The sequence below is a fragment of the Pseudochaenichthys georgianus genome, chromosome 16 (genome assembly GCF_902827115.2).
Source record: "Pseudochaenichthys georgianus chromosome 16, fPseGeo1.2, whole genome shotgun sequence".
NCBI lineage: Eukaryota > Metazoa > Chordata > Actinopteri > Perciformes > Channichthyidae > Pseudochaenichthys > Pseudochaenichthys georgianus.
In genome coordinates, this window is record NC_047518.2 from 10,302,094 (window position 1) to 10,314,470 (window position 12,377).

Sequence of the window (12,377 nt, forward strand, 5' to 3'; positions counted from 1 at the left end):
AGCGGGAGCTGAAAGGGAAACTGGAGCTGAACCAGAAAAGCTCCCGCTCGGAGCTAGAAACTGAAAAGCGCTGGTGTGAAAGCCGCATATGGTGTTTGGATATTTGGGGAGTTAGGTGGTCCGTGAGTGTTTTCTTATTGGTTAAGTGGTCCTTGGTATGAAAACGTTTGAGAAACACTGGGAGAGCAAGTGGTGCTACTCTGCATGAATGAGGTGTGAATGGGTGAACGACTCGCTACTCGTAAAGCTACTGTATGAAGCGACGCTTTAAGGGGTCGAAAAGACCCGATAAAGCTCAATATAAATGCAATACATTTACCATTAAATCCTGAGATCCTGTATCTCTGATTCAATTGGTGGTGCAGTTTTGACTATAAAGCGGTGGACAAACACCACGTAGTATTGCAGTACTGTAGAACCCTCACACTCATAGATGATAAACCAAGAAAAATCTGAAACTAAAATGTGAATGTTTCCCCTCCTCACCGTCCTTTTTATCTCTCTCCTCCTTCCATTGGACAAGGACCTTCTCCTTTTTAAGGCCACTTCAGCTGCCACTCTGAGCTGCCTGGGGGAGTGCCTCAGTATGCTGCAGCACAATGTGGTCCAGGCCCTCAACCAGAACCAGAACCAGAACCACATGCCGAGTCCCAGCAACAGTTCAGCGGGTTTGAATCAGGCAGCGGCCCCGGACAGAGTCAGGTCCTGGAGTCAGCGCTCCACTGTGAGCCAGGTGGAGCCGGGGGGCCTCAGGTCTGAGAGCCCGACCCGCAACTTTAATGAGAGCCACAACCACATCCAGAGCCAGGACCGGGAACACGCGGGTGAGTTTACTGATGGCTGGTAACATTTGAATAACCAGTGGAGGAAAGGATGAACATTTTTGTCACCATCTTTATTTGGTATTAACATGGGACCTCATTCCAACCCATTACTGTAAATACAGAACCGAGCAAGGGCAAGCATACCTTACTGCCTCTAGCTTATCTCCTTTGCTGTCCATCACAAAGCGATAATTTATCCTTTGCGAAAGAATTTTCCAAGCGAGACCTGGCTAGGAAAGCCAACAATATTTGATTAAAACGATAGCTTAGTTAGCAGGACAACTTAAAAAATAATCAAAAGGAGGCCTTTGTCAGTCTCTATCTGTCACCATATCACCAAAAGTATCATTGCATTTTGTTAAAGGGCCCATGTCATGTCCATTTCTACTGATCATAACTCCATTGTTGAGGTCTACTAAAATAGATTTATACTGTGCAATTTTCCAAACTCACATTGGTTTCAGATACAGCATCTCTGTAAAGTATGTGTATTCACCGGTATTCACTCTCTGTCCTAAACGGACAGTTGGAGCTCCTGACCCCCCTCCCTGTGAGCCCAGTGTGCTCTGATTGGTCGGGCCGTTGAGAGGCTCGTTGCTGCTGCGAGGAGCGGACAGGCTCCCGGGTTGGCGATACAGCGAGAACAAGCAAAACTCATCCTGAGCACACACAAACACTCACAGCCGAAGTAAAAACAATAAGTGTGGCTTGATATTGAGTAAGAAAAAGGTTTATAACGCTGTGAGCATGGGTCTGCGGAGAGCATTTCTCCGCGATCCCAACTTAGCAAACCCGAAAAACGTTTACCCATTTAAACATTCGTGGTAGATACCTTGTTTGTTTTAAACATCATAAATACACAAACAACAATGAATACTTACAGGTTGTGTATACCCGAATCTCCTGCTGGTCCAAACAAAGTAGGAACAGCATCGTTCTTCAGTGCCCTACGCTGTACATATCCGCCATTAATCGCTGAAAGGTTTGTGAAGCTTTGTTTCGTGAAATGCTGGCAGAGGGTGTGGCCTCTGGGTATCCCCACGTCAGAGTACCCAGGAAGTAAACAATGGAAAATGAGAAATCTCCAACGAGGCGTTTTGGGGCAGCATCAGTGGCGAGCCGTGACTTTTATACCTAGGCCCTCTGACCCCCCACTTCCCTCAAAAAAAGAAGAGTTATTACATCACAGCGTATACTTCAGAGGAATATCAAAACGGCCCGGGGTGCAAAACACATCAATGACAGCGACCCTCTACCACACAAAACAACACCATTTATATAACCACCAGTGTTTCCCACAGATCTGAAATATACTTGGGGGGGTTGAGGTGACGTGCAACAACATTAACATTAACCTTTCTGTTGGTCGCTTGTTAGCAGACCCTTCACGCGATGGCAGAGCGAACAGGTACAGGCAGGGCTGCCCGATGGCCCGGGGCCATCTAGTATCTAGCTCGGGCCATGAAGCCTCACCTGCTGTATCCAGTTCTTATTATACATCCATGCCACGGCTTCTCCGCGGATGCATTTCCGGGAACGGTGGAGGCGTGACGCACGGCCGGACTTATCTCAGCCAATGACAGCTCTGCATGCATCCCTTGGATATTATTTTAGAAACTGCTTTCATCGCGACGCGATGTTTCCAGAGAGAACAGCTGTGAGGTCCGTGCAGAAAGCAGAGCAGTGTGTATAATATATATCACTCAGTATAACAGGCCTACTCTCTTTATTTGCTTTAGTTTAGTAGATATCTACAAACAAAGAGTCCATATTTTTCTAAGACCATTTTGTGCTTCACATAATAAAATACACAACGGCTGTTAGCCTGATTGTGCTTTAGGAGCTGTAAGTGTGTGTGGTACAGTGTGTGTGTGTGTGTGTGTGTGTGTGTGTGTGTGTGTGTGTGTGTGTGTGTGTGTGTGTGTGTGTGTGTGTGTGTGTGTGTGTGTGTGTGTGTGTGTGTGTGTGTGTGTGTGTGTGTGTGTGTGTGTGTGTGTGTGTGTGTGTGTGTGTGTGTGTGTGTGTGTGTGTGTGTGTGTGTGGTAGGTACAGTGTGTAGGTGTGTGTTGTACAGTGTGTAGGTGTGTGTTGTACAGTGTGTAGGTGTGTGTGTGGTACAGTGTGTAGGTGGGTGTGGTACAGTGTGTGCGTAGATGCGGCGGACAGATGGGTCTCAGTTGGTTTGGTGTCCTATGCTTACTTTTAATAGCCTACTTGTAAATACAAGCCCGTAATTTCAATTCCCCATTTCAGCGACCAGAGAGAGAGGAGGGGGGGGATACATCCAGTCTCTGATTGTTATTATGAGATTGCTCTCATACTTGTTTGATTCTGAAATTGTATATATGTATATATAAATATATGTGTGTGTGTGTGTGTCCGCATCTGTAGCCTGCTATTGTCTCATTATATTGCACTGTCAATTAATCAAAGTAAATATATAAGTCATCATGAACACATCTGTCCATCAGACAGAGGGCTGCTGTGCCTCCTGTCATCATTAATGGACGTCTCTTTAAAATGACCGCTCAGAGGAGAGGAGTTCTCATTTCTCTAACCGCCTGCTGATCCCCTCCTCTCTCCTCGGCTCCCCTCCTCACCCCTAGTTTCCACTGGGTCCGTCTGCGGCGTGTTACGGGCGCGTTGCGGCCGCGTTGCGGCCCAGAAGCGTCTCGCCAAATAGGATTGAAGTCTATTTTTCGATGCGACGCAGCCGTAAGGTAATGTCGGAACGGTGACAGCATCCGGCCCACCCCCCAAAACCGGTTCCTTCTCCTCCCCCATCCCTCCTCTGTAGTCTTTCCAGTAGGAGAATAAAGACCAGCGTTCTCCTTCGGTTTACAGGCACATGTGTGTAAATTATATAGAATAATTATGATGATGAATGCTTTTTTTTTACCACTAAAATACAGCAACTCATCTTTGATTCATGTTGTTTTTAACTGGACTATTACAATTATAATTAATTATGTCTGCAATCTACAACACAACTAAATAGGCAATAACAACAATAAACATGATTTAAACAGACACAAAAATAAACCATTTAACTACATAGCCTACTCAGTGGCGACTGGTCATTAGGGGCAGGTGGCACAGGCCCACCTAGTGTCAGCAGAAAGTATTACAAATAATGATTAAAAAAAAATGCAAAAAAAAAAAATATATATATATAAAATATATTTTAAGATCATGTTTAATCATCTGATTCGTCTCATTGCTGTTTTAGTATGTGTTCTTCTAATTAGTGTCTACAGTGTGTGCCTATTGAGCTGTTTAGATCCATGTGGGACAAAACCCGATCATGCCCCTCCCTCTCACTGTCTAAGTCAATGGTGACTGTAAAAACTACACTGCGCATGCTCAGAATATTTTCCTATTTAATGTGTGTGGCAAAAAAATAATGACCATCGGGGCATAGTGCTGCCATCCCCACCATACGTCAAATCACATCATTCAGAGCTGATTGGCTGTAAGTACGTGTGCCGCGAAAAGTGTGGTGTGTGAAGAGGAGGAGAGAGAGCTGCAGTGAGGCGTCCTAAAACCAGGAAGTAAGCTGCGCATGGCTTTCCTCCACAAAAAAGCAATGAGATTTCTCCATAGGATTTTAGAAAATAGCTCAAAATAAGATCTGTGGGAAACGTAGCTGTTAGATAAATGCATGTTTTGTTCAGCCGGATAATATCCACATGTCTACCATACTTTTCTAATTTTCGAATCATAAATCTATTAATTAGATTAGATTTATGATAGACTTTTGAAACTACAAGAACATAAGGAGGACTTTTACAAAAAAGTAATAGAGATTTTTGTCCAGAAGGATAGGCAAATGGACTTCATCTTCAAGTCAAGGTAAGACTGCAATTGTATTGAAAATGGGATCTTACTAAGAGAGAACAATTCAATATTTAAATGATAAAATTACATGTTTTGGGTATCCTTTTGTTGAACTGTCTATTTAAAATTAATTGAAGCATCAGACAAAAAAAGCTTTTGAAAATAATATTATATTTTGATTTAGGTCAAAATATAATATTTGTAAACCTGAAGAGTCAGTGCCTCACCAGCCATGAACCTCACTGCACGTCACTGCAGAAGCTTATAGACATCTACGTTTTTTTGTGCCCCACCACTTTGTACATATAAAAACGCCACTGAGCCTACTTACTTTCTTGTAGAAGTACAAATGTCCAGGAAATATGCCCAAATCAACAAGAACTGTGAGCCGGCAGGCACGACGCTCCGCTTCCGTAATTATGCTTCTGAAACGCTTGTGAAACGCGCCCGGTAGGGTATGACGCCGGAGGAGGCCGGACCGAAACCGTGGCGCAGCCGTAACGCGCCGCAGACGGACCCAGTGGAAACTAGGGGTCAGTCCTCCGCTCGCACCTCCTGTGACTAAGTATCGAGGATAGGAGTCGAGGAGGGGACATTCAAGAATTGAGAAACCTCTTATAACACACATGCATAAACTTCACAGTTGACGGAACTTGTCATAAAGTCCGCGAAAATAAAGCCCACCCATTTAGAGGGAAGATATGATTGGTCAATTGTACTGTCATTTGACATTAGCCGGCCCTCTGTGAATGTAGAGAGGGACCAACAAGCTCTCCCGTCTTCACAGTAACGGAGTGTCCACACAGCGCGTTGACGCTTGGCGGTGGGCGTGTCTGAAGCTTAGGGATTTTTTGCGAACAACGCGACCAACAACCAATCACATGAATCTCTCGCCCCCGACATACAAAGCAATAGCAATGTTAAAACGAAGTAAACTGGATATAAAATCCCCAAATAGGCGAAAACCTACCAGTTTCACCCACTGTCTCTGCAACCTCCCTCCATGCCTGGTTCCTCCGGTTTGTATCCCGGTAGATGAACAGAGACTAGAGCACCGGGTGATTCACTACCGCTATAATGAATTTTCCCTCCATTTTTTGGAATATGAGGTAATGACCTGCGTAGTCTCTCCCAGCATACACGCGGTTTGATTGGCTAGCACTTGTACTGGCAGATTTGCATAAACGGGATTTCCTTGGCTGACGCGTCTGCCGAGGTGCCAAAAGTTGAACATTGCTCAACTTTTGAAGCGAGCAACGCCAGCAACGCTCCACGTCGCTTCCCAAAATGCGGTTCGGCTAAAAGTGACGTCACCACATTCAAAGTGAATGGGCAGAAGCGTTGGAAGCTTCAACGCACGCTGCTATGTGGACGCTCCGTTACGGCCCCTACACACGACGGCGTGCGTTGCCGCTTGGCGGTGGGCGTGTCTTGAGCTTGGGGAGTCAATGCGAGCAACGCGACCAACAACCAATCACATGAATGTCCCGCCTAGGACATACAAAGCAAAGCATTCATGCTACATCCATGCTGGCTAAATATACTGTCTATGCTTGCTAGCTGTCCATTCAAACGAAGTACACTGGATATAAATTCCACAAACAAGCGAAAACCTACCAGTTTCACCCACTGTCTCTGCCACCTCCCCCCATGCCTGGCTCCTCCGGTTTGTATCCCTGTATGTAAAGAGGGACTGGTCATAGAGTACCGGGTGATTCCCTACCGCCACGATAATTTTCTCCATTTGTTGACAATATTTAAAAAAATATATTTTTAAAAAAATATTTTAAAAAAAAGTTTATTTTCTAATGCTCGCCACTGGGCAGCAGACTGTGTTAGAGTTTTACTCGCTACAGGGTGTACTTTGAGGGTTTTTGACTCTGCAGACCGTTTACATGCAGAAAAACCTTCATAACACACAAGCGGACAGGTAATAACCGGAAAAGCATGACATGGGCCCTTTAACAAATATACCACCTCAGTTTACTTTATGTGCTAATTAAAATGTAATTGCAGTGCAGGCAGAATCAAGATAATAACAATAGGCCTACTTAAAGGTGGGGAAGGTAAGCAATTTCAGAAACCGGCTCGAGATACACTTTTTGTTATATTCCATGGAATATTCTTAATATCCCGATAGCAATGAATATCTGAAGTGCTTTGACAAAAAATCCATTACAAAAATTCATCTGTGGAAACGTTTAGCCGGCCCGGCTAAACGGATTGGATTGCCGCCCTGTCTGTCAGCCTTCCATCTCGTGCATGCACAAATGTATCTTGTGCCCTCATTGGGCGTGCAGTCATTGGGCGTGCCGTCATTGGGCGTGCCGTCATTGGGCGTACCGTCATTGGGCGTGCATTGCAGCAGTACTTCAATGACTCGCCAGCAACAGGCGGCCACTTTCACCAGTCTGCTGACGTCATGTGCGCGTTCATGTGGGTTGGAGGAGGGGCTCTGTAAGGAAGTCTGAAGGAAGGGGCGGATTCTTTTCGGCTGTGTACTTTCAAATTTTAGTGCACTCGAGCCGGTTTCTGAAACTTACCTACCCCACCTTTAATAAAACAAGGCCTTTATAGAATATCATGACATTTTTGAGGGAAAATACATTTTTGCCACCAGTTTAAGGATAAGTCTTTGGAAGACTGCACTTTTTAAATGCCATTTAAGGGCGCTTAAAGTTGTTTTTTATGACATTATCTGATACAGAAAATGCTAATTAAATGATTTGACCTGATTCCATTTGAATAGTTTTTAAAAGTGACACAAGACAGTGAGATTTATCATCACATCACATGTTTTTACCAGCCGTCACAAAGATGCTGGTATTGTTTTTACCCTGAGTGTTTGTCAGCATGGCAGAATGTGGCCCTAGACCTCTGACCCAGAAAGTGACACAGAGGGGGTTTCGAATCCTTTGCCAGCTGTCTAAATCATGTCCATCTGTCAGTGGACAGATTTTGTCTCTAAAAAAATCCTATTTTATCTCGATAGTGCTACTAAAAAACTATAATAGACTGTAAGACATAAAAACACTAAAAGAACAAAAGTGTCTGTGTTTTATAAGGTATGAATCATTATTTGATTTTAAAAGAAAAGCAGCAAACAGAAAAGTATTCAGCTTTGATGGTTAATTGGCACAGGTTCGCAGTTTTCCGGGAGTATGCTTCAGAATTATGGAGCATCAAAACTGAACAGTAAAGCAGAACAAAAATCAGACTGAATCTCTGAATCAGCGGCAGCAGCCTGATTTTTAAGTGAGACCAGTAAAGGACACTGGTCCAGTGGTCCAGTGATCGAGTCTTCTGAAGATAAATGCATGGACAAGTTTTACATTTACTGCTTTGACATGTAACTTTTAATCATACTCATAATCTTATGGTGACCTTGTAATTTTCCTAAGGAGGCTGTTGAAATTGAGCCATGATTTCTGTCCAAAAACAACAACCTTGAGTCAGCCATTGCTTAACTGAAGACACTTATACACATACAACAATGATTTGTGTAATGCACTTACTCGGTGTCCCTTAGTGAGATGGTGTATGGTTGATGTATTATTCCTGCTCTCCACAAGGTCAACCTTTGGAACTTGAACAAAATTGCTTTTATCTACTCCCACCCTTACGACAAATCATCAAATGTGCACACCCAAGGCGATACACAATTTAAATGACACTATTCTAAAGTGTAATGGAAATGGGTATCATTTAAACAGATGTGTTGCCTTAAGTCTTAGCTTTGCGGTCCTCCTGCTGCGTTGTTGTTTTAAGAAGATTTGGAACGTATTGTGGGCTAAATGTTCTTCCTTTCCCCTGTAGATATCTCTGCTGGATGGCCCAGGTCGCTTTCTGAGAAGCAGGGGAAAAATGTTGCACAGACGCCTCTCTCATCCTCTACCCGGCCTTCTTCCCCTCAAACACACAAGGACCCTTCTGAGGTAATCCAAACCACATGACTCTATTGTTCTTCTCCTTGTTCTTTACGCTAATTTTACTTCACATAGTGGCAACATAATTCTAAACTCTCTGAGCAGTTCTCAAAATACACATTTTCTCTCAACACTATATGATTTTCTTGTTGTTTGACCCAGTGATGGGTGGACTTTGGTTTGCTGACCAAATGATATTACATTGCTTTTCTTAAGCGTTGTATTACACTAAAGCACTTTTTTCGATGTGAAAATATTGTATCTAGCCATCAGAACGTTTGTTAACAGGGGTCCTGGCAAATAGGCCTTTTCAAGCCCCACCTGTTCCTCATCGCCAAGCTTAAAATTGCCAAATGTATCGTTCTATAACAGGGGTCTCCAACCTTTTTTAGTATGAGAGCTACTTTAAAAAAATAAAACAAGTCGTTAGCTACTTTTACTCCTCTTTTTTTTTCTTTTTTGCAGTGTATATATTTAGCACATTTTAACATTATGATATGCTTACCTTTAACCTTTGTGTGCTATTTGGGTCTATGGGCCCTGTTTTCAGTGTTTACTAAAAGAAAATGTAGGCAATTTAATCATTTTAACAGTCCACTACCGCCTGTGAGGACCCAGGTTCGATTCCGGCCTGAGGTCCAAAACATTTATTAAAAAAAATAAAATAATAATCTCCCGTTCATCGCGTTCATCGCGTCCATTCGCGACCCACCTATCACATCTCTAGACTCACAAGTATGGATTTGAAAGGGGAATTTCGGGGGTGCGAAAAGTCGCTAATAGAAATGTACAATGATGGATTTTTTAAGCGTCTGGAGAGTAACGATTTACTGCCATTTTGGCTAAACTTATTATTCCGGCTTTGATCAGTCTGAGGTGAGGCTTACGGTACGTCCACACAGCAGCTTTTCAAAAATCTTGAAAATCTTGGAGCTGGGCGTGTCTGAAGGCTTGGAGATTTTTTGCGAGCAATGCGACCAACAACCAATCACATGAATCTCCCGCCCCCGACATACAAAGCAAAAAACCCCGGGGATTTTATGCGAGCAATATATATATATATAAACTCCCCAAACAGGCGAAAACCTACCAGTTTCACCCACTGTCTCTGCCACCTCCCTCCATGCCTGGTTCCTCCGGTTTGTATCCCGTTAATAGTTCTGGTCGTAAAGAACCGGGTGATTTGCTACCGTAATTTCTCGTTTGGAATATGAGGAATTGAACTGCGGTCTGGTTCTCCCTGCTTACACGCGGTTTGATTGGCTAGCACTTCTACTGTCAGATTTGCATAAACGTGTTTGATTGGCTGGCGCTTCCAGCTCAGCTTCAAAAGTTGAACATTGCTCAACTTTTGAATCCTGGAAATCCTGGAAATCTTCGCTTCGCTCCCCCACAATGCAGTTCGGCGAAAAGCGAGGCAAAGTGACGTCATCCCCATTCAAAGTCAATGGGCAGAGAAGCGTTGGAAGCGGTGGAAGATTCATCTAAAGCTGCTGTGTGGACGTACCGTTAGGCACTCTGAAGGGAGAAATCGTCCGCGGCCAGAATGCAGGAACTTACATAGCAGCCCAGATTTTACGGCCCCTTTGAAAATGAATCGGCTGCGGGCGGGATTGTAAGCAGACTCACTCCGCTAGCAAGTCCCTATTTATCCTTATTTCGGCCAGAAATGTTACATCCAAACAGATTCCTAACCCCAGTAAAATGGTTTGGAGGCAGAATCTCAGAGGCAAATTCTCGGAGTTAGATCAATTGATGGAATAGCAGGAAACCATGCCAAAACTGTTAATCAGATCGTGGACTGGCGGGCGGGATGTTAATGGGTCTGTTATATAAAGCAATTGGCGTAAAGACTGATTTTATGGTGATGTGAATTTGTTTTTACGCCTGAAATGCTGTCACTGTCGTTTGGCTGAGGCGAGTGGTTCAATAAAAAGTGCCACGAGTAAAGGTGATAATTGGCATCCTTTCATCTGATAAGGTTCAATGGCTGAGATATTTTTCCATCGGTGATTACAGTTGCTGATAGGGTCGAATAGTGTAAAGGAGCTAGTGAAGAGAAAGGGCCATCCTCTCTGCTTTTCTGTGTTGAGTGAGACAATGATGGCCGCATAGTGCTTCATTTCTATTGAATAACAGTGCTTTTTTTCTGTGGACTGTCTCCCTTTGATCAAGCACATGTGTATCTTTAAATGATAAACGGGGGCAGCAGTGTGTGGGGTCTTTTGTTTTGTTTTGTGATATGTGTGATCAAGGCAGTGTTCAGGGAAATGTAATGCATTGGAGTCTTTTTCATTGTTGCTGTCAATGATAATGAAAAGCCCTTCAGGATCTGTTACAGTTGATATTTGGGAGTATGGTGGTTTTTTGCATAGTTTGATGGAAACATGGCGTTTTTTTATGTTAGTAGTGTGGTAGGTCTGGCCAATGCATCTGGCATCAACAATTACTTCATATGAGAAGTGAGGGCAAACAAATGTCTACTGCCACTTTAAATCTATAAATGTTGTGTGGATCTAAAAGTGTTTAATTAGATTTCCCCATGGTCCTTTGTGTGTTGCCACAGTCTGAGCAGAGTGACAGCTGCTTCCTTTCTCTGGACCGCCCTCACCATCTCGGAGGCCTTCATCTCGCTCAATCATTTATATACTGATCAAATTAGACTTGGTGCCATCATACTGATACGCTCAGACATCATCATCATTTATAAATTGTCAAAAGTGTTGACATTCATTATATAGGATTTGGGGAGTAACAGATTACATGTATCAGGATGATCAGGATCAGATTACTGTTACATTCTAAAAATAAGGGATTACTAGCAGGATGTATTAATAAAAAACAAAAAAGAGCATATAGTGTTGTTGCAAAAGGATCAGATGTTATCTCTTCTCTGTAAACTGTAATGTACTGTAGGCTAATACTTTAAAGGTCCCGTGTCATGGCCATTTCTACTGATCATAATTCCATTGTTGAGGTCCACTAGAATAGATTTATATTGTGCAATTTTCCAAATTCACATTGGACTCATACAGCATCTCTGTGTAGCATGTGTATTCACTCTCTGTCCTACACGGCTTGTTGGAGCTCCTGCCCCCCCCCTCCCTGTGAGCCCAGTGGCCGTCTGCGAGACAGCGAGACACAGCTAAACCCAGCCCGAAACACACACACACACCCACAGCCTGGCTGGGAGTTTGTGTGTGCTCAGGCTGAGTTCCGCTGTGTCTCGCTGTCTCGCCGACCCCACACCAGTGAGCCAGCTCACTGTCCGCTCCTCGCAGCAGCGAGTGTGTGTGCGTGAGGAAGTCTGTGGATTGGTCCAAACGTAACGGCTCCCCGGACGTAACGTAACTATACCCAAATACGTCACTATACCCAAGAAGTAAACAATGGAAAAAGAGAAATCTCCAACGAGGCGTTCTGGAGCAGCATAGACAGGTCTTTTCTGTGTTAGAGTTTTACTCGCTACAGGGTGCACTTTGAGGGTTTGTGACCGTTTACATGCATAAAAAGATACATAACACACAAGGGGACGGGTAATAACGAGGGGTTACGCATGGTAACCCTTGTCATATAAACACAGGTGGAGCCCTCTACTGGACTCTATGGGTACTCCCCTTGATCATATCATGCAAGCATTCATCCACTGAGACTTCTATAGACGTAGCCGGCCCCGGGGCGGGCCTACCTGAATGCGTGTGCATCTCACCGCATAAAAGGAGGCCTCGCTTCCTTACTGTCCTCCACTTCTCTTCAGCGAGCAGCATAGGACAGACAGGGCCCCCGAGTA

General features: G+C 43.9%; 1 protein-coding gene across 3 annotated transcripts in view; it reads left to right on the forward strand.

Annotated features, from left to right (window-relative positions):
* LOC117460964 (oxysterol-binding protein-related protein 10-like) overlaps positions 1 to 12,377 on the forward strand; it is a 127,658-nt gene that overhangs the window by 55,862 nt on the left and 59,419 nt on the right. For all 3 annotated transcript variants that reach the window (XM_034102619.2, XM_034102621.2, XM_034102622.2), the window contains exons 5-6: positions 524 to 824; positions 8,478 to 8,596. In XM_034102619.2, the coding sequence (XP_033958510.2) occupies positions 524 to 824; positions 8,478 to 8,596 (420 nt within the window). The remainder of the gene's footprint in view (positions 1 to 523; positions 825 to 8,477; positions 8,597 to 12,377) is intronic.